At 51.6% G+C, this 26,988-nt stretch overlaps 1 protein-coding gene across 2 annotated transcripts in view; it reads left to right on the top strand.

The window, feature by feature from the left end:
• The window catches only part of GATA4 (GATA binding protein 4), a 69,962-nt gene that overhangs the window by 2,832 nt on the left and 40,142 nt on the right, over positions 1-26,988 (top strand). For both annotated transcript variants that reach the window (XM_058288028.2, XM_058288027.2), the window contains exon 2: positions 902-1,934. In XM_058288028.2, coding sequence (XP_058144011.1) covers positions 1,319-1,934 — 616 coding nt within the window. In that variant the 5' untranslated portion in view covers positions 902-1,318. The remainder of the gene's footprint in view (positions 1-901; positions 1,935-26,988) is intronic.

Below are 26,988 nucleotides of genomic sequence, written 5' to 3'. Positions count from 1 at the left end.
GAACGGAAGCTCGTATTTTATCAGAGAAATTTCCTGGTAGAAGCAGAACACAGGATGCTAGCAAGCAGACACTCAGGCCCTACACACTTCTTTCCTCGGGCACTCGTGTCAGTTTTCCGACTGTTAGTCCATGCCTTGGTGGACGCAGGAGTGTACGTGAAAAACCCGTTTAATCCACGTGGACATATGGACGGCCCAGGGAGCGGCTCTGCAAGTGGCCTTGTACATTACTCTCACTTTTTGGTCTCAGTATCCAATCTACAAAATCTCTACGATATCGCTCTTGGCAAGAAACATGTAGCTTGTCTAATTTGGATAAGGAGTGTCACAAACCTCCGGAGATTAAGCAGACACTGCGACTCATTTATAAACATTTTAGAGAAAAATGATTACAAACCAAATTTCTTAGGTTGCTGGTTTTTATAGATTGTCCTTACCGCTGTGGGCACGCTGAAGTTCTCTGATGGCCAGGGACGCCTAGTGAGGGGTGGAGGAACAAAGGGGACGGGGGGCGATTTCGTGGGTTCCGGGCATGCTCTTGCAAACCCTTGAAGGTAAAAATACTGTGACAAAAATATGCTCGAGGAACTGTGGTGCGAGAGCCCTTCCTGATAAGCAATACAAAAATAATTGACCTAGATCACGATCGATTACACCCAGCCCAAGAGCCGGCGAGTCTGCCACCCCCAGGGCGCCCCTCCCTGAGGCCTCCCGGGCAGCGGCCGCCGCGGCCTCGAGGAAACAAAGGCCGAACGAAGGCGGTGGCCCGGCCAGGCGGCCTCCGAAGCCGGCCCCGGGCGGGACGCTTTCGTGTGCGGTGCCGGCGAGGCCACCGAGCCCGGGGAACGCGCGACGAAGGCTCGGGGTGACTCTCGCTCTCTTTCTCTCCTTCTTCCTTTAGGACCGCGGCACCAACTAGGAGGCCCCGAGCCGGCCCCGCCTGCGGAGCACTCCTGCGGGACCCAGCGCCCGCGTGCGCGGATAGAAGGCCCGGGAGCCTGACGAGGGGGCCCCGCGTGCCGCCCCCCGCGGACCGCCAGCCCCGACGTGGGCGCGTGCCTCCCTGCCGCCCGCGACGACAAGCCGTTCCAGTTGGGATTTGGGCACACAGAGCCCGGACTCTCTCCGTTCCAGCCTGGATCCAAGCCCGCGCCGGGGGCCGCACCCGTGTGCGTGGGGACCTGGGCGCTTGGCCCGCTGAGTCCTTCGTCGGCCGCCGCTTTCCGGACAGCCGCTCGCCCGCGCGCCCCCGGCCCTGCTGGTCCCCGTCCCGCGCCGAGCGTGCCCGCGGGCGGCGGAGGCCCGGCGGCGCGGGGCCATGTACCAGAGCCTGGCCATGACCGCCAACCACGGCCCCCCGCCCGGCGCCTACGAGGCGGGCGGCCCCGGCGCCTTCGTGCACAGCGCGGGCGCCGCGTCCCCGCCCGTCTACGTGCCCACGCCGCGCGTGCCGTCCTCCGTGCTCGGCCTGTCCTACCTGCCGGGCGCGGGCGGCGGCGCGGCGGGGGCGGCGGCGGGGGCCGGCGCGGGGGCGGCGGCGGCGGCGGGCGCGGGGCCCGGGGCGCAGCAGGGCAGCCCGGGCTGGAGCCAGGCGGCCGCCGACGGGGCCGCCTACGCGTCGCCGCCCGTGTCGCCGCGCTTCTCCTTCCCCGGCCCCTCCGGCTCGCTGGCGGCCGCCGCCGCCGCCGCCGCGGCCCGGGAAGCGGCGGCCTACGGCGGGGCGGGCGCGGCGCCGGGCGCGGGGCTGGCGGGCCGCGAGCAGTACGGGCGCGCGGGCTTCGGCGGCTCCTACTCGGGCGCCTACCCCGCCTACATGGCCGACGTGGGCGCGTCCTGGGCCGCGGCCGCCGCCGCCTCGGCCGGCCCCTTCGACGGCCCGGTGCTGCACAGCCTGCCCGGCCGCGCCAACCCCGCTGCGCGACACCCCAACCTCGGTGAGTACCGTGGGGGGGCGCGCGCCCTGCCCGGGGGGCGGGAGGAGGCTGGGTGCCAGCGGCTCTGCCAGGAGGGGGGCCCGCAAGAGGGGCCTGCGGCGCCCCGCGAAGCCCGAGGCCGGTCGAGGGGGCAGTCCTCCGTGCGACCCTCCTGCCACCGGCGCGCTGGGCCTGCGGGGGGCCCTGGTTCCCCGGGGGCGCCGGGTTTCTGTTGTCGTGTCCGCCCGGTCCCCCCAGGCCTCCGCGGGGAACTGATCAGGTGGGCTCGGGCAGGGGAAACTTGTGGGCCTCTCCTCGCCCGGCTGGAAGGGCCCTCGGGGTGGCGGATGATTTTTGGGTTTGAGATTTCACGGCGGGAACGGAGGAGGGAGGCCGGCCGAGGCCGCCGGCAGGTGGGCTGGGGCGTGCCCAGGCTGGGGTCCCGGCGTGCCTGGCAGATGTACCCAGGTGCGCAGGCAGAGGCCACCCGTGCTCAGCGGAGGAACACAGGCCGCCGCGGGGCTTCTGAGTGCCCGCGTTGAGGCGGCGCCTGGGCCAACAGCGAGCCTCCCCGTGCCCAGGTCTCCAGGGATGAGAGAGAACCGCGATGGGCTCTATATTCCCATCCAAAGCTAGGCCCCGGGCAGGACCGCCACTGTGCCCACCCCTGGACTTCCAGAGGGACCCACGAGCTTAGCCGGAGCCCGAGGGGCCCTCACCTGCGGGCAGAGAGAGAGGGAAGCCGCGATCACTAGCTCAAAACGAAGGAGCTCTCTCCTGTGGAATTCCAGGAAGGGAGGGAGAATCGGGTTTGGATTAAGAAGCCCAGACTTGAGAAACAAAAGTTAACATTTATTGACTACCTACTAAGTGCTAAATCCTTTGCATTTGTTCTCGCTTTGAAGAGTAAAGCCTGTCTCTCCCAGGTTCGGTCTCGGGCTGATTCGGAGCAGGGCCCTGGCTTTGAAGAGCTTTTAAATTATCCCCCGTCTGGGGAAGGCAGGGTAGGTCCCCAGGGGGGGCTCCAGCCAAATACACATCCCGGGTAAACTGATTAACCGTGGAAGTGGCGCCGCGGGCTGCGTCGGTGGCTTCTGGTCTCCCCCTCCCCCGTGGAGGAGCCAGACTGCACCCCTGGGGAGGAGGGGCGCACGGCCTGGGGGAGGAGCTTTGCGCAGTGGCCCGGCGGCCCATCTCCATACAATGGCGGCTCGGGTGGGAGCCTTGGGTGGGGCGCTGGGCCCTGCATTCTTGGAACCCTCTGCCAGGGCGCCCCTGACTTTTAAGTGGACATTGGAGTGGTCCCCACGGTTCCATTTCTTTTACCTTGGGGGCTTGCTTTTCTAACCCTCTAATCTGGTAGTGGGAATTTGGAAGTGAAGGAAAAGGGAGAAGCAAAAAAAAATCCAAAGATGGAGAATACTTTCTGGTCCACGGAGTCACAGCTGCAGCACTGAAAAACGAGAACAAAAAGCACAATGCCGCGGGAGGGCACGCAGCGTGCGTATTTTAAAATGGGGCCCATTCCACGCAGGCGGGTCTGAATTCGTGTTTCCCCACCTCCAGCCTCAACAAGGGGCCTGCCGGTTTTTGGGGTGCAGCTCTCTTGCCAAGCTCGCCCTGTCCTCCTGAGCTCGGCCTCCCAACAGGAATTTGCAGAAGTCCGGCCTGGAGGGGCCGCTTTGGCCGGGCAGTTGGAGTTTCTCCTCTGCGCCGAGCCAGGAGTTGTCAAGGGCCAGGTCATGACAAGGCCAGGTCGTCCTTGTGAGGAAACAGGGCGCATGTCCTGCAGGCGGCCGGCTCAGGGGGAAGCAGCCTGTGTGAACGTGCTCGCCCTCGCGTTTCCCTTCCTCGGGCCCTCGTCGGGAGGCGCTGGTGCTTGCCTTTAATCGTAGACACTCACCGAGGGCTGGAAGGGTGATGGTTAGTGCTCATCGCTCCATCCTGTTTATTGCACGCTCGCTCTGTGCGGTGGGCCTTGAGGTGACAGCCGAGCATGGTGTGAGCGGAGGGTTTGGGAGTCAGGAAGACCTAGATTTAATGCCAGGTGCCCTGTGTGATCCTGGGCAAGTTACTTAACCTCTCTCAATTTTACTTCCTTCTCCATAAAATGAGACAATCGTAACTACTTGTAGCGTTGTCTTAAATTATAAATAAGCTAGTGCTTATGAAGTGTTTGGCTTTGGCCCTTTATAAAGGACGGTGATTTTATTCAACAGTCACGTGGGGCACCCACGGTCGTGTCAGGTGGCCAGTTTCTTATTTGCCAGGGACTGCGCGGCTTCCCAGGATGTGGAATGTGTAGTGCTACAAGCAGTCACACTGGGATAGATGACCTAATAGTGTGGTATGGGCATTGACTGATAGCAAAGGAAGGTAGAGGAGCGCACCAGTAGAAGTCGAGGAATCTGGAAATCGTCCACCAGGGTGGGCACATCTGCATTTGGTCTTGACGGACGCATAAGAGTGTGCCAGGAGAAGAACCTGTAATTAAGAAGAAAAGAGATGCCCTCGTTTACCTACATACCCTGAGAGAAATACAGCACAGCTGGCTTTTGTTCAAACAACTTATTTATCACTGTAGCTAAGCCCACGTGGACTGGTTCACCCTTAAACCTCAGAAACCATTTTTGCTTTCAGTGAGAAGCCGTCACAGAACACCGTTATTTTTCTGTGAAGCATTAACTACTTCAGGAAGCGCAATAGTCAATATCTTGCCAGGGTTCATCCATTGCTTATATTGGAATAAGGCAAAAATCAAAATAATAAAATCTGGCAGGGGCATCCATAAGTTGGAAAAACGTATTCTGCTTTGCCTGCAGTGTGTGTGGACTTTGAGTCCAAGTTCAGTGTGAGCTAAGACTCTGCAGCAAGAGCTGAAATTGTAATTCTTCGGCGTCATTCGTGGAACTCTCTGACCTTACTGAGGGGCAGGCACAGAGTCTCCCTCGTATTTAAGTGCCTGGCACATGCTGGGCACGTAGCAAATATTTGAGTCGGCATTTCGGATGTAACCGCCCCTGCCAGCCCCGTACAATGGCTTGTTTCTAGTCCTGTGAGAGGCGAACTGGAGCGCGGTCAGGAGAGAATGGCCAGGGTAGGGAGGGTTCTGGAAACTGGGGAGCCGCTGAGGGAAGGGGGGCTGTGTAGGCTGGAGGACAGCCGCTGGGGTGGATTGGAGAGGGACAGAGGAACTGTAAAGATACTTAAGAGGGAAAAGGCTGTGGCCACATGACCTCACGTTGCACTGAGTAAGTAGCTATGAGTTTTGTTTTTGTTTTTTTTTTGTCATTGCCAACGTCATGTATTGTACACACTTCTGAGGAAGGGGAGACACGATTGCATGAAATAACTAAACAGATTACATGGTTTAAACAGGTAAGGCCTTCCACAAGGACCTGATTTGATAACATCGATTTCAGTTGGGTCAAATCATGAGTCCCGGGCTTAGGAGATAACTACGATGTAGGCATTTGGGCCTTTTATCACTCTAGTACTCATTGCAGTTTCCCTGGTGTACTGTTTTTTCTCAAGAGTTTTGAATGTGTGTCCCCAGCCACTTGTGATGGAGCAAATGTATTCTTCATGTCTGCTATTTTTCTCTTTCTTCAATTCAGCATTCGTGGAGACCCCCAGTCTCAGCCATTCTCCAGAGACTCAGGGGAGGTGTTTCCAGGATATCAGCTATGAGTTTTGAGGAGAACAATTTCGCATGTGTGGTTATAGTTGTTTGGAAATCGAGTAGCTTGTCTTCATAATAAACCCCTGAGCACTGGAAGTGTTTCAGTAGAGTCTCTTGCCCTCTGCCAGAGGAGCTGGGGAAGGGATTCGTGCATTTCAAGGGATAGGGGCCACTTTGTTGGTGAGAATTTGAAATATCTGTCGCAGGATCTTATAGCTGTTTCCTTTTAATGAACCCCTGAAGGTAGTCATACTGGTATATCCTTTTGTCAAAATTCATTGAAATGCACATTTAAAATGAGACTTTTATTGCATAGACATTATACCTCAATAAAGTTGACTTTTAAAAATGTAATGCTTGGAAATACATAAGGCTGAAAGGAGATGTAGGCTGTATATAAACATGCATGGTATGGGGAGTGGATGTAGCTCAGTGGTGGAGCGCCTGCTTCCCATGCATGAGGCCCTGGGTTCAATCCCTGGTACCTCCCCAAAACAAAACAAATGAAAAACCAGCTCTCACTGGGGAGTGGATGGAGCTCAGTGGGTGAGTGCCAGCCTCCCAGGTATGAGGTCCTGAGTTCGAAGCCCAGGATCTCCTGAAAAAAAATATATGCACAGTGATAGAGCTTACTAGAACAGCTCTGAAATTTTTTTTTACTATGGAGTAATGATGATTCTGAGTAATAGGGAAACAATCAATTATATAACGTTCTTTAAAGACTTGATTAAAATAACACGGTACCAGGTATGGCTAGCACCGGCCTTACCCACGGGGTTTCTTTACAGGAAGCTTGCTGCGTTAGGTGAGGAGGCAGTCAAAGTGTCCTAGGAGTTGGCGTACCGTGTAGGTCATGGAAAACCCTGGATCCCTTGAGGGCTGCTTATCAACAAAGTCCATTTATTCAGGGAACTCTGCGAGACCAGCTCTAAGTAGCTTGTTTGGCCAGAGAACGATTTGTCAGTCTTTGGGACAACCAGGCTTGTTTAACTTTCCGGTCACCACCCTGCGCAGGGCAGCGGGGGCTGGGCTGGGCTCTGGTGCTCGGCTCGAGCCCCAGGTCAAGGAGGAAGGCGTGCGGGGTGCGCGGGGCTGTGCTGTGCCCCTGCTGAGCTCTGTCACTTGCCATTGTGTCCCGTGAGGAGGTGGCGTCACCGTCGCGAGGCACTTTCTAAGCTCTCGGTGGAATCGTGCACAGGGGACACTTGTAGATAACGCTTTCTTCTGTATCCTCCCCTATTTTTTTCTCCCTGAAATGAAAAGAAACTATGAGGTGTGGGGAAACAGGAACTCTGATAGCTGTGGGCGGGAGTGTAAATTGGTACACCCTTCAGGGAGAGCCCTCGGTGTTATCCGGCCAATTACGAATTATGTACTTTGCTTTTTGGAGGTACGGGGCCAGAGAGTGAACCCAGGATCTCGTATGTGGGAAGCTGGCGCTCAGCCACTGAGCTATACCTGTTCCCCTAAATTATATACTCCTGACCCAGAGATTTGACTTCTAGGAATTTATTCTACAAATACACTGGCACATTTTAATTGCAGCACTGTTTTTAGTAACAAAAATTGGAAACAACCCAAATGTTCATCCTTTGGTTGTATATTTCTGCTGCACACAAGTGATCGGCTATCGTGTAGGCACAAAATAATTGAGGCTTTCATTCTGTCATGGCATGGAATCCTCTCCCAGACATTTATGAGTGAGGAATACGTATGTAGCCCTATACTCTTGCTGTAAGAAAAGAGAAGAAAAGACTGCTCACCTGAATCTTCTGGAAATAGTCACAAGGGATGTGAACTCTTGAGTTTCCTGTGGGGAGAATCTCTGCGAGTGGGAGAAGGACTTTGACCTTCCGGACCCAAGGGAACCTCCCTAATTTTGACCCATGTTAAGTATTACCGGTTTGTAAAAAGGTATTAAGCCAGTTACCTTTCTAAAAAGAGATGTATAGTATTCATGAGTCAACTTCCTGAAAGCCTCGCTCCCTCTTTCAACTTTTTAAAAGGACTCTGTTTAGTGTTTACGGATGTGCAGGGCAAGTGCTTTAAAACTTTTAAACTGCTGTTTATTGAATTTGGCTTTTGGCTCTGGCTTCTCCAACTGGAGATTGCATTGCCGAGGGGGGGGTCTCATCCTGGGCTCTGCTGAGTCAGCAGTGGTCAGACTCCCCCCTCCCTGGGGCGGCTTCCTAAGCTCCCCCCCCCCCCCCCCCAGGGCACACACGCACACCCCTCGCAGTGCTGCCGGGCACCTCCCGGGACCAAGGTGGGAAGCCTCGGGCAGTGATGGCATTGCTTTTGAAGAATAAATTTCTTTCCTCCAGGGCAAGGTGATTCTTTTAAGCTAGTTGAGTTTTACTGAATTTAGAGCTGAGCTTGGGGTGTCCACGCTGCTGCCCAGGTTTGCTTGAGCGCTGCCCAGGTTTGCTTGAGAATCGAGGAAGGCGGCCGGCTTTTTCCATGGTCTTAGAGGAGGGCAGTCCTTGCAAGCAGGGGCTGCTGCTACGACAGCTGGAAGGGACCTTTATGGAGATCTGCACGTGTTTGGTCTCCTGGTGGCTTTTGGGGAGCTACATCCTGCAGGACCTGGTGCTAAGTCCCCGGGTGGCTTGGAAATGGGCCTGCGTTGATGGGCCACGCCGTGGTCCCTTGTGTAGCGACATCCTCTACGTCAGCGTGGTGCTGGCTCCCTTAGAGCTGCAAGGCAGGTGGGTCGTATGAGCGGGGTTGTAATAGGAATCACCTTTCATCTCTTTTATACAAGATAAACCTGTTACAAGTTAGTCTTTGGTAGTGTTTGGATAGCTAGCTAGCAACTTTTGGGGAATAGTGGCCTGTATCTTGCACGGCATCCCCTAGCGAATAGAAAGCTGGATCCTTTCCCAAGGGCCATTGAGGAAATCATCAGGTAAAGCGGGAAGTGCCAGAGGCTTTCTCTGAGAGATAAATACCATTATCCCCATTTTACCCCAAAGGAAACTGATGGGCAGAAAGAGTCATTACTTTGTCTAAATTCCCCCGGAGCAAACAACAGAACCTGTCCCATTGAAGGGATCACACCTTTTCCCATTTACCACACTTGGCATTTGCCAGTTCTCCCCCTGGGGACTGCTAATCCCTGGTCTCTTTGCTGCTCCTTGTCCATCCGCCAGCTCTCACCCAGGATCACTTCTCTCCTGCTCGGGCCTCTTCCCACCAGTGCTTCTCCAGCTGCACTGGGTCTTCCCAGTCCAGCTCAGTGGGACGCAGCCGCAGAGCCAGCGACAGGCGCGGCGCCCTGCCCACTTCCTCTTCAGTCTTCCAGCTCCTCGTGTGCAGAAAGAACTGCACAGCGATCCTGCAGACCAGAATGTTTTCCCACAAAAGAGCAAAACTCTATGGCCCTCTCAAAGGAAACCTATAACCATCATCTCTGTATTTCCCCTTTTTCTGAAGATTTCAGATGTGTTTGTGAGAGGGCCAGAGAAAGGAAGGGGAAAAGCATAATAATTACGCTTCTAATAAGGATGTAGATAGAGACATGGATTAAGAAAGTGAATAAAACCCCAGGCCAAAAGGGCCGCGGGGAATTGACCTGCGCGGAATGGCCAAGCAGATCGTGGAGGCTCTTGTTTCTGGCAGGTGGCCTGTGGTTTATCTGTTACTGCTCTGTAATCAGAACCGAGCCAGGATAGCCAAGCTTCTTATCTTAATGGTGAGAATTTGGTTTTCTGGCCTTCAGGATCCTGCCAGGGCCCAGGAATTGACTTGATGTTTTCAAATATCTTTTTTTCCCCCATAGGAGAAGTATAAAGCAGACAGGTAAGTCTCTCCATTTGTTGGAAACCGTGGAGGGGCAGGCTGTCTCTCGCTCCACATTGAGCAGTCTTGGGATACTTTATTTTGGAGGGGGAGAAATCAAGGAGTGGCCACCCAGTTGGGTGGGGAGTTTTGAGGCTTATTAAGCCATGGGCTTTGGGGTCCCCCAGTCGCAGGTTCAGTTTTGCGTCTTAAAGTTGAGTTCAGGAGGAGCGAGCGTAGCTCAGTGGTTGAGCACCTGCTTTGCATGTACCAGGTCCCGGGTTCAATCCCTGGTACCATCTTAAAAAAAAAAAAAAAAGGGAATCCAGACCTTAAATTGTTTTTTAACCCTCCTTTTTTCTCCCTTGTTTAAATCTCCATTTTTACTTCTAAAAATCCAGTCAAACTTTATCACCTCCATTCAGAATTGATCGATAGCAACTGGTGAGCAGGTTAATTATAATCGCAGAATAAACGCTAACGTCTCAAAGTTCACCACTTTTGCAGTGTTTCAAAACCCCTGGGGGACGGTGCCAAGAGGCTCTCGGTGACCCATTCAGAGCAGGTGTGGGAGTTTGAACCGGGGTCAGACAATCTGATCTGATTCAAGACTACTCAATTTGGTTTCTTATCTGCAGCTTTTCCTATCTTATAATGTCTGTCATTTCAGATAAAAAAAAGTTCAATCAATTGAGCTGGGAAATGGCAAGTTAGGTTTTCTTCTGATAAAAGTTTTCTAGTTGCTGCTTTATCAGATTGTGTCGAAATTGTATGTGTCTCTGTCAAGGTCTGCAATGACCTTTTCAGATATTTTATCTGGTATTAGATGGGGAAACCTTTTTTTTTTTCCTTTCTCTGACCTCGGAAAGAGGGACCTGACTTCCAAGATCATAAATCAAACCAGGTAAAGAGAGGTAATAATACAAGTTACCCCTCAAAACTGAGTAGGCGGGGGGAAAACAAACAGCAAATAAAGCCTTTCCCTAACATAGAGAGAGAACTTAACTTGACCCCCGAATAAAGAATGTAGCTCTCACGGGGAGTGCATAGTCATTGGAAAGTACTGCTTATTTGAAAGAAAGAAAATGTTTTCCAGGTCAGAGATGGTTTCAGAAAAATAAATAATATTTTTAAAAATAGCGTTTGTAAACCCTCATTATTCTTTTATCAAACCCTGTGTATATTTAATATGGCAATACAAAAAACTCGGATAAGCCGACAGCGAAGTCATTGGTAAGCTTACCACTGAGAAGTAACTACGGCTAGGCATCAACCCTTGACCTTTTGGTCACCGTGCATTTCCTTGTATTTTAAAAATAGTCATAGAAGTTACCGTTTAAAATTCCTTTAGCGCTGAAAGAACTTTTGGTAAGGTTAGTGCGTCTTCTCTTACTTATAACTGATTGAAAACCGCAGTGTACGTATCGTTTTTAAACTGGGGCACCTTGAAGCGTGGTGACAGGTCGTAGGCTCTGCTGATTGGCGAGGCACCGGCGCCCGGGAATGCGAGCAGTAACTCCCAGCCCTGGTTAGCAGGGGCGGCTGGGAGCCCTGGGGCTGGCGGCTCTCTGGCACCCATGACCCCTTGGTCCGGTCCTGCACCTCCGCGTACCTGTCCCATGACCCTGAGGAGCTCCTGCTGCCTTTCAGCTTCAATGTCCACGTTTGTGAGATAAAGAAATCAGGCAAAGCTCAGAAGGGTGGTAAGGGCTGCTCTGGAGCCCTTTGGGTATATTTAAAATCTGAGTTTTCGGGAGTGGATTTGGCCCAACGGATAGAGCATCCGCCTACCACATGGGAAGTCCAGGGTTCAAACCCAGGGCCTCCTGACCAGTCTGGTGAGCTGGCCTATGCGCAGTGCTGATGTGCGCGAGGAGTGCCATGCCACGCAGGGGAGCCCCACGCTCAAGGAGTGCACCCCGTAAGGAGAGCCGCCCCATGCAAAAAAAGCGCAGCCTGCCCAGGAACAGTGCCGCACACACGGGGAGCTGACACAGCAAGATGATGCCAAAAAAAAAGGACATAGATTCCCAGTGCCACTGACAAGAATACAAGCAGACACAGAAGGACACACAGCAAATGGACACAGAGAGCAGACAGCTTGGGGGGGGGGGTGAAGGGAAGAGAACTAAATAAAAAATAAATCTTAAAAAAAAAAATCTGGATTTTTACAGCATTGCCCACGGTCCCAGTTCATGCTGGCTTTGCCTTTCTCCACACCATACCTTCTATATTAGCATTTTAAAAAATGATTTATTTTATTTATTTATTTATCATCCCCCCCCCCCCCCCGTTGTTTGCAGTCCCTGTCTGCTCTCTGTGTCCATTTGCTGTGTGCTCTCTGTGTCTGCTCATCTTTATGAGGCACCAGAAACCGAACCTGGGACCTCCCATGTGGGAGAAGGGTGCTCATTCGCTTGAGCCACCTCAGCTCCCTGGTTTGTTGTGTCTCTCATTGTCTTTCCACTTTGTGTCGCTCTGTTGCCTCAGCTTGCTGCACCTGCCTGTCACGCCTGCTCGCTGTCTTGCTTGTCTTCTCCAGGAGTCACCCGGAACCGAACTGGGAACTCCCGTGTGGTAGGCGGGAGCTCAATCGCTGGAGCCACATCTGCTTCCCCCACATTAACATTTAACCTCCGTGGCCATGCCTGGGCCTCAGACTCCCAAGACACGCTGTCTGCGTAAAGAATGAAGGTGACCCTGGCTTCCAGGCTCCTTCCAGACAATGGCGTCTGTGAAATCTCAGGTTTGATGGGCTTTTATTTTTTTCAAGTACATATTAAAATAACAATTACTAAAATGCAAAATGCAAAATAGCTGGCAAACCATGGTTTACTGTCATCTGACCTCAGGGTTGGTCTCAGCTTGTTGTTCCTTTGCGTGTGCGTTGTTCACAAACCCATTTAGGGTCTGAGGCTCTCGGCGCTCACAGACACGCGTAGAGGGTAGAGCTCCCAAACGCAGTACCAGACACGTCATTTGCTTCATGAGCCGACCAGCCAGCAGATATTTTTGGCACTCCCCACGAGCGGCCCTTGTTGAGGAGAGAAAACAGTGCTCCAGTGGTCTCTCCGTCCAAGCAGCTGATGGTCCAGCAGGGAAGGTGGAAAGTGAAGGTGCAAGCTCAGGGCTGGAGCGGGGGTAAACCTGCATTCCACGGGACCCATAGGACACCAGGCCAGCCCGGATGATCGGTGTGCAGGCCAGGCTGCTTGGAGAGGGGGAGCCTGCGTGGAACCCTAGAGGGTGCCCCGGCGCGTCTGAGGGCGCCGCAGGCTGAGGGCGGAGCTGGGGCACTGCTGTCTGCACGTGGAGAGGGAGCTGATGTGAAGCTCAGACAGGCAGGTCTTGAAGGGTCTGGACATCACTTTGATGGCAGGGGAAGGCCTGAAAGTGGCGCCGTGGGCAGGGGAGTATTTGGGATCTATCGCTTTGGTTACGGTGATGAAAAGCAAAAAACTGTGGCTTTTTGGTTTCTTAATTATTTTTTTGTTCTTCGTTTTGTTTTCTGCCTCCCCCGAGCAGGGCAGATGGCTGGCTCTCTACCGCATGTCCGCACCCGCCCCCAGGTGGAGAGAGGATTCTGGGGCTGGAATTCCACGACACGCTGCCAGCCTGTGTCGGGGGAGCTGCGTGGGGGCCTCGGCGGGAGGGCAGGGCCTGTGTGTGGTGTGTGTCCAGGCTGCGGGGAAAGCTGGAGCCCACCCCAGGCCAGGCCCTGCCCTGGCAGGAGGAGGCCCTCCCCGCAACCTGACCCAGCAGGTGCAGCCTTTCCAGAACCTTCGCTCTCCTTGTCATTCGTCTAAAAGTGAGGCGGATGCCGGGAGAGACCCTGAATTGGAATAGAGATCATCACGGTAAAAATGCGGCTGGTGCATATTTGTATCACTAGACCCCGTCGTGTGGCTTAGCGAGGAGGTTTGGGGTGAGGACGAAGGGCTCGTTCTTAGCGCGTCTTTCTCACTGGTTTTGAACTTGCTGTGGTTTTGATCCATCATACTTTCTCTTCAGCCACTCTTGCCTTAAAAAATGTTTTGTTTCTAACTGTGGCAAATTTCAAGCCTATGCAAAAGTAGAATGCCCATCTCCTGGCTTAGCAAATGCCAGCTCCTAGCCAGCATAACTTCATCTCTGCCCCTCTCAGGGTGCCCCCACACCGGGTCATTTTGAAGGAAATTACTGACAACGTATCATCTCGTCATAAATTCTTCCGTATGTGTCTCTGAAAGGACCCTTTTTAAAAACATAGATCGAGTCCCATTATTGCCCTGAAACAAATGAACTCTCTCTCCTCAGTGTCATTAAATGTCTAGTCCATGTTCACAGTTCCCTGCTTGTCTAATATTTTTTTACCACCTTGTTCAAATAAGGATCTAAATAAGGTCCATATGTTGCCTCTGCTGAGATGCCCCTTAAGTCTCTTTTAATCTTTGGGTTCTTTTTTACATGTTTCTTTTCCTTGCAAGGCTGTTATTCCTGTGTTCTTTTTCCCCACAGCCTGGGTTTGATTGAGTCGTTGGCATGTGACGTGATTCTCTGTCCCCTGCTTTTCGTGTGACTCCGAATGGGCTTGATCAGATTCAGGTAGGCGGTGGCCACAGCTGCTGGTGGCCATCGCGTGGACCCAGAATTTATTAGGGATTCCAAAATGGTGGTATTCCAATTCCAATGCTGTCGTTCCTTCCTCATTGGTTAGCTGGACTACTCCTGTAACACGCACAAATCGGGTGATCAAATATTTGGTTACCCTGAGGCACAGTCTCTAGGAAAGGTAGGATAAAGTCTTGCTTCTTTCTCTTTACTTTCCAGTGTTCAAAATAATGAATTAGTTCCTTAGCATCTCTGGAAGATTAACAGTGAAACGAACTTTTTGAGGATTCATGGCTATAAGCCTATATGGTGTGTTTTAAGCCATTGTCCTTATTATCCTATGCTCAGATTGTCCCCTTTTTGCTAGGGGGAAGTTGCTCACTTAGGCTTCTAATTCCTTTGATAAAAATCTTAGTAGTTTGATGGCCTTTTTATTTTTCACACTAGGAAATGTTCTGTGCTCTTCCTACACATTTTCTCCTCCCAGACTTGGATTTGGCCATTTCTCCAAGGAGCCCTGGCTCCTTCCTGCGGGAAACAGTGTTTGGAGACCACTGTCTGGAGGTTAATTGTGCTTATTGCTCTTGGGTTAGTCGTTCAAAATACAGTTAGGAAATACATCCTCTGCGTTCGTCAGCCTAAAGGGGTGCTGATGCAAAGTACCAGAAATCTGTTGGCTTTTATAAAGGGTATTTATTTGGGATAGAAGCTTACAGTTACCAGGCTCTTAAGTGTCCAACTCAAGGTACCACAAGAGATTTCTTTCTCACCCAGTCTGTCGCCATGTATTTATTTCTTTTCTTTTATTTATTTCTCCCCCACCCCTCCCCCCATTGTCTGCTCTCTGAGTCCATTTGCTGTGTGCTCTTCTGCATCCGCTTTCATTGTCAGGTAGCACCGGGAAACTGCATCTCTTTTTTGTTGCATCATCTTGCTACATCAGCTCTCCATGTGTGCAGCGCCACTCCTGGGCGGTCTGCGCTTTTTCATGTGGGGTGGCTCTCCTTGCGGGGTGCGCTCCTTGTATGTGGGGCTCCCCTATGCGGGGGCGCCCCTGTGTGGCACGGCACTCCTTGCACATGACAGTACTGTGCGTGGACCAGCTCACCACACGGGTCAGGAGGCCCTGGGTTTGAACCCTGGACCCTCCATATGGTAAGCGGACGCTCTATCAGTTGAACCACGTCCACTTCCCTGTTGCCACGTATTGGTGCAAGATGGCAGGCAATGTCTGTGAGGGTTCAGCCTTCCTCCTTCCTCTTAAGGCTCCGTGTGAGCTGGCATAAGGCTTGTCTCTCTCCCCGGAGCTAGTTTCTTTCTGGGTTCAGCTGCTCTGGTCTCTTCTCAAGATGAGCTGTGAATTATCAGGCTCATCTCTCTTCCCGGGTCTAAGGGGCTCTCTCTCTTCCTCTGTGTATCTTCTCTGCGTATCTACGTCCGTGTTCTTGACTGAACGCCAGTCGATGCAGCCCTCCAAGAGGAGTGGGACTCAACGCTGCGCTCCCTAATGAATGGTCGAATCAAAGCCCTAATCTTAATATAGTTTAATCAAAGGCGTCTCCACTGAATCTAATACCATCAAAGGGGCTCACGCTCAGAGGAGCAGACCGGTGTACAAATATAAGCAATATTTCCTTTTTGGAAGTCATAAACAATATCAAACTGCCACACCCTCCCTGCCCCCAGGATCGGATACAATGCATCCGGTGTCCAAATGGACGCTTAGCCTTAGGACTGAGGATACTGACCTCTCTGCATCCCTAAATCCTTTCAACCACACCAAAAATCCCGTTTCTCGACAACCCCAATGTAATTCCTCATTTGCTTTTTGCCACAACACCCACAGAGTCTCAGAACAGTGAGACCGACACTTCTACCAGCGGGGTGGTGCCTGAAACCCTCTGTACGTTTCAGCCATTCCTTGCCTTTGCCTTTGGCCTTGGCTCCAGCTCGTGGCTGTGGCTCCTCGACGACTGCCCTGGGCTGCCGGGTTGCAGGTACTGGCCGCCTCTGCTTCTTGGCCCTTGCTGCAAGCCTGTGCCACCCAGCTGGCCTTTTGGATACTGTCGCCCGTATCTCTTGACTTTTCCCCTAACTCTCCTGGTTCCCCCTTATGGGTGGCAGGGTTGGAGGGTCTTGGAAACTTGGCAGAAGAGTTTGGGGCTTTCTGACTAGAGGGCAAACATGATTAAATCAGTAAATTGGAAACACATTCAGCGATGTGCGTGTGTGGCGGGGGGTGTCAGAAGGGTGCTGATTTGGAGACCGCATGCAGGGGTTCCCCGAGGAGGAGGCATAATCTAGCCTTGAGAATGGATGGGCGAAGGCAGAGGAAGAGGGAAGGCAAGGCAGGGGGCACGGGCAGGCTAACTAGGGCCGGGAGGGGAGCCTGAAGGAGCTGGCCGTTGTCTTTCTCCTGAGCCCTGCAGCCAGTTTGCTGCGGGAAGCACGTGTGAGACGACTTTCCTGTGCCTAGCACGTCCTCGGTTCACGTGGGCGAGTAACCCTGGCGTCGCCTGTGCAGAGGTGGCGTTCGCGTTTGCTTCGTGTCCCATGGATCTGGGCTCTCCTTCCGTGATGACATGTGCTAAGTCGCACACTGGAGCAGGGCCGGTCTAGATTTGTGACCCGGGCAGTGTCATTTCTGCCCTTGTGTGCGATTCCACTTCCCATCAGGAACGCCAGCCCATGTTTTCCCAGGAGCTTAATTTGCTGGACGGAAAAAAAAGTCTGGGGTGATTTTTTTTTTCCACTACAGTATTTTTTTTCAGAGAAAGATTCTATGACGTACAGGTTGCAGAAAGAAAACGCTTAATGCTGTTTACATTCATTTTAAAACTCTGCTCTATGTAAATTTAATTCCAATTGGTATGAAGGTACTTTCGTAGGTCTACTGCATACAGAGCCTTTTCATCAGAGCATTAACAATGAATTTTTAAAAAACAATGAATAAGACAACCTGATTACAGTTAAACAAAGCTGATTGGCTGTAGCAGTTTGATATTATTTGTGAATTCCAAAAATAGATATTGGGTTATGTTTGTACAATGGTCTGTTCCTCTGGGTATATTAGATCGTTTTGGATTCAGAGGTTTCACTTAATTAAAGTATAATTAAGGCTTTGATTGGGCCACATCAATAGGATGCATTTCTCTATGCGTTCTTTGTTCCTTTATAATCTCACCAAGAGGGCTGGAGCCCCGAGAAAGAAACGCACAGAGAAGCAGGCACGGGAGGAAAGAGGGAAGGCTCCATCAGACACGGCAGAGGCCCCGGGAAGAGAGACGAGCCGCTCACCTCACAGTTCACAGCTGGCCTTGTGGAGAGCGCAGAGCAGCTGAGCCAGAGAGCAGCGAGCCCCATGAGAGACGCACCTTATCCCAGCCTCCAGCTGAGACTGGAAGAAGCAGGGGCCACGGAGCCTCAGGAGGGAGAGGAAGCCTGAGCCCTGGCAGACGTCGGCAGCCATCTCGCTGCAACACGTGGCAACAGGCTTTCGTGAGGAAGGAACTTATGCTTTATGGCCTGGTAACTGCAAGCTCCAACCCCAAATAAACACCCTTTATAAAAGCCAACAGAGTTCTTGCACTTTGCATCAGCACCCCTTTTGGCTGACTAATACACCTTCTGAAACCATTTTCACTGGACGTTTGCAAGGGCCATGGACACTCAAGTACAGAACGTAATGTCAGCCTGTGACTTCACTTTTACAAAGGCTAAAGCGATTTATGGGGAATATTGTTTTGTATATGACATGTCAATCTATATTTCGGTTCTACAGTTATACTTAATAAGCTTTTAAATGAAATATATTCTACACATACTTGTAATTTCACCCAGGAAGAATTTCTTCCCAGTGAAAAAATATAAAATCTTTGACGTCTTTATAGGTTTAGATGAGACTAGCTCATGTTCAGTGCTGTGCACTATTGAGGCTAGGACACACTCGCCCCCTTTCCTGCTGTGTGAACAACTGTCGGTTACCCCTGACTGCACAGTGGACATGCTGAAGACACAGCTTAGCCTCACAGACCCTCGACTGGGTGCTTGAGACCACACACCCGTGTTGCTTCCTGCGTTTTCATTTGTTGGTAGTGCAAAGAGTCGTCCTCGGTGTGGTGTTCTCTGCCAGCGCAGCGACCACGGCTGACTTTGGTAGAAGTCACCAAACGCTTTAGTTTCTTTTCCATTTTTTCCTCTCCAGTTGCCCAGTAATTAGCTTCATTAATTGCTGAGTGGCTTCCAGAATGGAACTGTATATATGAGCATTTCTAGGTACCACAAAGGTGTTACAGATTCTGCTGATGAGGAAACGATGTCAGCCTTTTTTAGTGCCAATTGCGTTTGCAACACTTGATTTGTTAGTTCTGATGATGAAATTTTTGTGGCCGCAAAGTGATTGCTGTGTGGAGGGTAACCGGTTAACAGTTCAGTCCAGGGTAGTTTTTGAGTCGGGAGTTGAATAGTTTTGAGTAGGTTGCCAAAGATCCAAAGAAATAACCTCACTCCATATTCCCACTTACGCCTCCTCTGTTGCCCAAGGGCTGGAAAGCGGGCTGAACGCGGGCTAACCCCCCCTCCGGCCTGGCAGCCCTCCCAGCTGACGGGCAGTCTGGGAGCTGCAAGGCGGTTATGGGGGGAACGTGCAGGCGTTGGCAGCCCTTCACGGACTGGCTCCCGATGGGAGAAGAGCAAATTCCACTGTAGCCCTGGAGAGCCTTTGGGTTTTATTGCTTAGGGCCAGGTGAGTCTCGGTGTTTTGGGGGAGGCCCCTCTAATTGGGACTTCTGAGGCTGCTCCTGGCTCCAGGGGGACAGGCAGCCGGTGCGCGGCACAGGCGTCTGGCATGTCATAAGTGCCTGAGCTCCTGGCGCCTTTGCCCGGCACCTCCGCAGCGCACCTGGCACCTGATGGCCAGTCCATGATGGCTTTAGGCAGACAGCATTTGCCCCCTTTTCTCTCTCGCCTGACTGTGGACGAACAGGAAGCAAAAAGAGGAAGACTCCGGAATGCAGGTTCACTCTGCCTTCTGGAAGCGGAAGGGGGTGTTGTCGTGCATACAGGGAAGCGGAGGCGGGGTCCCGGCCGGCTCTCTGGAGGACTGGTCTCTGCTGGCACGGCAGAGACGCTTTGGGAACGTCTGCAGGAGGCTTCCGGAGCTCCATTCGTGGTTCTCACCGGACCTTATGGAGCTAGGCTTTCTATTTGGACTGGAAACCTTTCCAGGAAAGAATTCTTCCTCATTCGTTTTGGGGTTGGTAGTAGAGTTCCATGAGAAACACCACCTGAACGGTCGTGAACTGAGAAGGTAAAGTCTGGAACTCGTCTCCCTGCCGTCGGCCCCTCTGGCTCCCGTGTTCGTACCTGCAGTCTAACCCTAGTGGGACATCAACGGGGAGGACAGGATCTGGCTGGATAAAAGAGCCAAGGGACAGGTTGGCTTTACAGGGAGAGGGACCCCGAGAGCTGTGCCGCGGGGAGCGCGGGTGGATCGAGGAGCTGTAAGAATTCTTGCAAAAGCCAAAACCAAGGAGGCAAGAGAAGAGCGTGGAAAACTGTCGGCTAACTCCTAAAGATAAAAGCAAGTGGGGAAGCGGACTTGGCCCAGTGGTTAGGGCATCCGCCTACCACATGGGAGGTCTGTGGTTCAAACCCCGGGCCTCCTTGACCCGTGTGGAGCTGGCCCATGCGCAGTGCTGATGCGCGCAGGGAGTGCCCTGCCATGCAGGGGTGTCCCCCACGTAGGGGAGCCCCACGCGCAAGGAGTGAGCCCCGTAAGGAGAGCCGCCCAGCGCACAAGAAAGTACAGCCTGCCCAGGAATGGCATTGCACACAGAGCTGACACAACAAGAAGACGCAACAAAAAGAAACACAGATTCCTGTGCCGCTGACAACAACAGAATTGGACAAAGAAGAACACGTAGTAAATAGACCCAGAGAACAGACAACTGGGTGGGGGGAGAGAAATAAATAAAAAATAAATCTTGGGGGAAAAAAAAGCAAGTGGACCACCTCGAGGCCAGCGCTTTGGAGGAAAGGGGCACGCAGGCAGCGATGGCCGAGAAGAGCCAGCCTGGTGCCTGCGGGGGATGTCACCCCAGGAGAAGCCAGGAGAGCAGGCGGGAGCGGAGGGTGCAGGCAGGGAGAGGAGCCAGCGCCAGCTGCTGGGGGACGTGCTGGGAAGGAAGGGGACTGTCCTTTAGAAACCAGCTTGGGCCCTCCCTTGGTCCCCTGCGATTGTGCTGGGCCCTGACGTTGGTACCTCTGGCCCCCTGGCCCCAAGGCCCCCACATCCTGCCAGTTTTTGGAGCCCCGAGCCGGATCTGCGTCGCCCCGTCCCTGCCAGTTTATAGAGACTTCTGGAATCATCGTCTCCCCAGGCTCGCCCTTTCCCAGCAGTCGAGCCCTGAGCCTGCCCCTTCCCCTCCCCGTCCTGGAAGGGGCGCCCGCCGCCGCCCACCCGGCCCTCCTGGAGAGCGTCGCGGGACCCTGGGAGTTCTGTCCACGCCGGCACCCGCTTCTCAGGCTTGTCCTAACAGACGGGGTGAGGGCCCCAAAGTCCCCCTGCGGGGCAGGCCGGCCGCCGGCTCTGTTCGCAGGGCCTACGCGCCTGTCCCTCCCGGGGCCACCCCCGCCCGCCTGCCGAGCTCGGCTCTCGTCGGGGCATGTTGATATTACGTTTCCTGCGCTGTGTAAACACATCTCCAGGAACGGATTAATAACAGGACCCTGGACCCCGGGCAGAGGAGAAAGGGCAGCGGAGGGCCGGCCGGGCGGGAGCGCGGCTGCTCGCGGCCGGGGCAGGGCGGGCATGCGGACGGGCTCTTCTTTGTTTTCAGGAACGGCGCCCGGCTTCCCGATGGGACCGCCAGCGCATGTGGCACCCGGGGGGCTGGGGGTGCTGGAGGAGCAGAGCCGAGTTGGAATTCCAGCTCTACCCCTACAATGCTGCAATGTCCTGCAGTTTCCACACCATAAAGCTGGAATGGAAGCTGCTCTGTGGGATTATTGTGAGTCCTAGAAACGAGATGCCCGCAGCGTAGCACCCAGCACATACCAAGTGCCTCTAAATGTTCGTCATCACACCCTCGTTAATAAAAATTACCTATAGTCATTAAAGAAGATAGTAGTTAAAAGAGAATAGTTTTTGGTCCCACTAACAAAGGTTAGGTTGGGCAGGGGGCTGCCAAGTTGAATTAAATGCGGGTTTTCCTTCTTTCTTACGTTTATCCCATATCCAGCTTATTTTTTCCCCCCACGTTTATTTATTTATCTCTCCCCCCACACCACGTCTTGCCTGTTGTCTGCTCTCTGTGAATATTCGCTGCGCGCTTTTCTGTATTTTTGCTTGTCTCCCTGTTTATTGCATTACCCTGCTGGATGGGCTTCTCCGCGGCACTCGTGGGCTGGGCAGCACCTGTGGGTCATCAGCTCTCCACAGCATGCAGGCGAGTCTGCCTTCACCAGGAGACCCTGGACTTGAACCCAGGGCCTCCCACGTGGTAGGCGGGAGCCCAGCCGATGGAGCCACAGCCGCTTCCTGAATCCAACTTACTGTCCGCACTTCCTTCTCCGTAGGGTGGCACATCTATGGAAGCAGAGGCTAACTGGGTTGTGGATGCCTGAAGAGGGACTTGGCCACCACTTGAGAGTATTTTAAAGATCCTTTGGGGGGGAGGGCCGTTCCCACCTGTCTCCAGCTGGGTTTGAACAAAAGGAAAGAGTCGCAGAAATCACGGGTGGAACTCGGACAAGGAGAAGAGGTGCGTGAAGCAGGTGTGAGGAGAATGTTCTGAGGAAGCCCCGGCCGGGAGGGAGGGGCCCTGGGAACGAGCGAAGGCCCTCCACCTTGAATGTGTCCGCGGGTCCTTCCTGCCCGGTCAGGCCGCTGGCGCTTGCCGCGTGCTAACCGCGTCTGCTGAGGAGCCGCAGTCGCTTGCTCTGTGAATTCCTTACGGAGCTGCACATCCCAGGTGCAGACCTGAAGACGGACATGGAGACGAGGAGGGCTCGGCCCCGCGCTGTTTCTTCTGATGCCCCCGTGTACGCGGCCTGCTGGGCTTTCGTGCCCTGCTGGGGGTCCGGGCTGGCGTGGGGGTCCGTGCTGCTTGTGCCTGTGTCGCCGTGGGAGGCGAGTGGCGTGCACCTGCAGGACAGGGTCGGGCCGAGTGTGGAAGGAGGCTGGGGCGGCGCCGTCGTCCGAGGCTCGAGAGCCTGTTGTAAGAGTGCGTGACTCGGAACCAGACGCCTCTTACGTCTGTGGGAACGTCCGATTCCGAAAACCTGTGACCCGGACCGTAAAGGTGTGCAGGAGAGGGAAGTTTTAATGATTCTACCCAAGATAGGGCTAGGACGTGAAAAACAGGAAGGGGTGAGGGGCAGCCATTTTTACTGCTGCTCTCAGGAGCAGGCGTCCTTGTCTTGACCGTGCGTGAGGATCTGAAGACGGTAACCCGGCAGAGGGCCCGGCAGCGTGAAAAGGACGACGCTCGGGCACCTAGGCACGGCCGCGGGCAGCCGCCCCTCGCAGCGGCTTCGGGGGAAGTCGCCCCTCGATGGGCGCTGATGCCCAGAAGGAGTCGGCTGCCCTCCTCTGACACTGTTACAGACAGCGACTGTCCTGTAGGAGTTGTGTTGTCCATTTGCCAGCGTACAGGTACCCGCGCAAGGTCACAGAGGGGCTGGGGCTCCAGGGAGCCGGGCTGGCCTGGCCTTCCGTCAGAGGTCGTGCTCCTTGAGCGCGCCTCCTTCCCCTGCATCTTGTTGCTTTGGCCACTTCTTTTCTTTTTCTTCTTCCTTTTTTAAAGATTTATTTTTTATTTCTCTCCCTTTCCCCCCCCCCCCCAGTTGTCTGTTCTCTGTGTCCATTCACTGTGTGTTCTTCTGTGTGCACTTGCATTCTTGTCAGCAGCACTGGGAATCTGTGTCTCTTTTTGTTGTGTCATCTTGTTGCGTCAGCTCTCTGTGTGTGCGGCGCCATTCCTGGGCAGGCTGCACTTTCTTTCGTGCTGGGCGGCTCTCCTTACGGGGTGCAATTCTTGCACGTGGGGTTCCTTATGTGGGGACACCCCTGCATGGCACGGCACTCCTTGCACGCATCAGCACTGCTCATGGGCCAGCTCCACACAGGTCAGGAGGCCCGGGGTTTGAACCCTGGACTTCCCATGTGGTAGACAGACACTCTATCAGTTGAGCCAAATCCGCTTCCCTTGCCCCATCTTTTCCTTTCCGTCATTTCCTCGCCTCTGCAGGGCCATCTCTGACTTCCTTTTGGAGGATTGAGTCTTAGGAAGGCTGCTACAAGGAGTCTCACCAGTTGGATCCACTTATGGGAGCCTCGTGGTCAAGATCTGATTGTTGTGCTGTATTCAATGTCAACTCTGCATTTGTTCCTAATTTTTGTTTTTGTATAAGTAAAGATGAATACATTATTGAGTTTTATGAAGAGAAGGCATAGTGAGTAGAGAGTAAACTAAAAATCTTCTCTCCCCTCATTCTACTTCTTTCCCCAAAGGAGTAGTTTTTTAACCAATGCTAGAGTTGGTTCTAGAACTTGTTCTATAAGATTGCCGTCACAGCGTCACACTCTTCCTAAGCTATCTGTCAAGTAGGTGAAAGTTAAATGTACGGGGGTTTTGAACCACTAGACTCTTGTCATGGAATTGTGCCCCGGGACCCCCGACTTTGGGTGTGGTGCTTGAGGTAGTGAAGGCACAGGGGGCTGGGCTTCAGAGAGACCCCACTTCATCCGGTTTAGAGCTGATGTATACATGTTTGCTTTGCTAAAGAGTTCTGAAGCCAGAAAGGAAAAAGGAGAAAGAAGAGAAAAAGAATCTAAGTAAGTATGACATACACTCTGATCTCTCGGTGCTTATAATTTTGCCTTAAAGAGCAAAGGGAAGTTTGGGAGAAAAAAATGAAATAACACCAACAGAGCTAAGTGACGCTGAAAGACAAGAATACAATGGATAGCTGATAGTTCAGCAGATGTGTGATGAATTGCCCAATAAATCTGTGGGAACACTGAATTACTGTAAGTAGGAAGGCTACAGAGGAAGAGCAGGTGACAGAATTTGCGTAGGATGTATGGTCTGAAGAAAGGGTGAACTCCTATGAAAGCCCCCCAAAGGCCGTCAAATCAGAACCCCCCCTCTCCCCCGCAAAAAAAAAAAAAAAAAGAAAAGAAAAATTTCCACCTCCAGTCAAACTGGGAAACAACTCATATCCCAAACTAGAAACTTTGCCAAATATAATGGAAATTCAGATTACATTAAGGGAAAAACTTTGAGAGCTGATTCTTATCTGTCCAGATCTCCAACTGGGTATACATTTCTGTTAATAAATGAGATTGGGATCTGAGAGTAAGAGGCAATTTTTTTCATTATTTGCTGATGATAGCATGGTGAACTACAATAAACAAATACTAAGATCTCCATGGAGAAAGCTATAAAACCTTACTGAAGGACATAAAAGAAGACATGAATAAATGGGAAAAGATACTATGTTCTTGGATTCAAAAATTTACCAGTATTCTTTTCCCCAAACTCTCTCAAACGAATCTATAAATTCAATGCAGTCCTAGTAAACATCCAACAGGGCTTCTTACATGCAACTTGTCAAGCTGATTTTGACGCTTATATGGAATAGCCAAAATAATTTTTTAAAAAGAAGACAAAAAGGGGAGACTTGCCTTATCGGAGATTAAAGCAAACTAAAATAAAGAGGTGCTGGCACAGAAATTAATGCAGTGATGCTCATTGCAGCCTGTTGTGTGTAAGGGTGAAAAATTACTTGCTGAACTACAGCCAAGACAATGGGAATGGGGAAGCCATGGTATAAAAGACGGGCACTAAGTATTGTACAAATATCAAAGTACGGCTATAAACAACTGTGGGAAGTATGGAATAGAATGTCAATGTCAGGTACATTTGCAATGAAAAAACTTTAATCCTTTTAAAAGAGTAGGTCTCTATACACTGAAGTGGAAAAATGTCCAAATATTTATAAATAGATATATACATGAAGAAACTAAGCTGCAGGGGGTCTGGCGGGTATGAGCCCATTTGTGTTTGGGGCAGATGCACTGCTCTCGCAGGAGCCCCTTCCCGGGGGCGGCTTATCACCCGGATGGCATAGGCTTGCCTGTGAGACTTTCTTGGTCGATGACGTGTGAACAGAAGTCACCTGTGCAACTTCCAGGTGGCAGCTTCAAAGAGCCCTTAAGTGCTTCTGACAGAGAGGAGGGAATTCAGCCTGGATCTCAGCGGGACACAGGAAGCAGAACTGCAGCCAACTTGCAGCTCAAATGTAAAAGAGTTAAAAAAAAAAAATGGAATTTTTAGTTTAGCAAGCCCCTGGGATGTTGGAGTTGTTTATTACCATAGAATAGCCTAGAACAAGCTGGCTGATGCAGGGTTAAAACAGCACCAGTGCGAACAAAGTATTTAAGGCATATGCTTTTGTCATGGTTATACTGTCTGCTGTAGCCTAGAGAAACGTCTCGCAGGTGTATAACACGTAGGTACCGGGATGCCTGGTGGAGCATTGCTTTCACAGCAAAAATGGAAAACAGCTTGAATATACATAGATAAGGAGAGGAGCAAGTAACATATATAATGAAAAACTATAAAAGCAACTAAAATAAAGTAAGCCGCTTGTGTCAACATAACTAAAATGTAGAAACAATAATGAATTTAAAAAAGAAACCTTTTGGTGGAGGATAACTTTAGTATATTGCCATTTCTGTGAAGTTTAAAACACTCAAAACTATTTTTTTCTGGAAAAACATATAACACATGTTGCAAGAGTCAAAAACATTCATGTAAATCATGAACAGCAATTTGGGATATGGTTACACCTGAGGGAACGAGAAAGCAATGATGGGATGGATAAACGGGAGTATCTGCAGTGTTTTATTTCTTTAAAAATACCTGAACAAATATGGTAAAACAGTAAGATTTGACAAAGCTGGGTGGTGATTTTAAGGGTGTTATTTTGTTCTCTGCAGTGTTTTATACTTTTTAAAAGTTTTTGAAGGCTATGTACAATTTGAGGGCATTCATGTAAATTTTTAAAAAACACACAAAACAATACTGATGATATTCAGAGATACTTACATATGCGTGTACAAAAATGAATTAGGTTAGACACTAAATTCAGACTAGTTGCCATTTCAAGTTGGGGGAGAGACAGATAGGCACTAGTGAAAGGGAATGGATTGCTACGTTATTCTTTGTACTTTTCTGTAGTTTTTAAGTTTCTAAAAATTAAAATTAATAAATAGAAAATGACTAGAAAAATCGGAAAATTATTCATGACCACTGCTTCTGGGGAACGGAGTAATGGTGATGATGGAAATTTTTATTTTTCATGTGACATCTTCTGCACTGCTTGAATTTTTATAGCAGCTATCAGTTATATAATTTAAAATGAATTGCAGGAAAAAAATAAAAAATGTAGATGAGGGGAGCTAGTGCCAAGACTGATGATTTTAAAAGTAGGGAGGGAAGTGGATGAGGTTCAACTGATAGAGCATTCGCCTACCATATGGAGGGTCCAGGGTTCAAACCCCAGGCCTCCTGACCCGTGTGGTGAGCTGGCCCATGCACAGTGCTGATGTGCACAGGGAGTGCCGTGCCACGCAGGGGTGTCCCCGCGTAGGGGAGCCCCATGCACAAGGAGTGTGCCCCGTAAGGAGAGCCGCCCAGAGCGAAAGAAAGTGCAGCCTGCCCAGGAATGGTGCCGCACACATGGAGGAGCTGACACAGCAAGATGACGCAACAAAAAGAAACACAGATTTCCGGTACCTCTGGATAATATAAGCAGACACAGAAGAACATACAGTGAATGGACACAGAGAGCAGACAATGAGGGGAGGAGGGGAGAGTAATAAAAATAAATCTTTTAAAAAAATTAAAAAAAAATAAAAATAGGAAGCTGGAAATCATCTTTTCCAAATACTTCACTTTCCAGTGTGGAGCCTAGACCAAGAAAGGTAAAACGACCGTTGGTAGAAATGTCCCA

This window comes from Dasypus novemcinctus, chromosome 25, assembly GCF_030445035.2.
Source record: "Dasypus novemcinctus isolate mDasNov1 chromosome 25, mDasNov1.1.hap2, whole genome shotgun sequence".
Lineage (NCBI taxonomy): Eukaryota > Metazoa > Chordata > Mammalia > Cingulata > Dasypodidae > Dasypus > Dasypus novemcinctus.
Note: the sequence above shows the minus strand (reverse complement) of the source record. Positions and strands in the feature narration are given on the sequence as shown.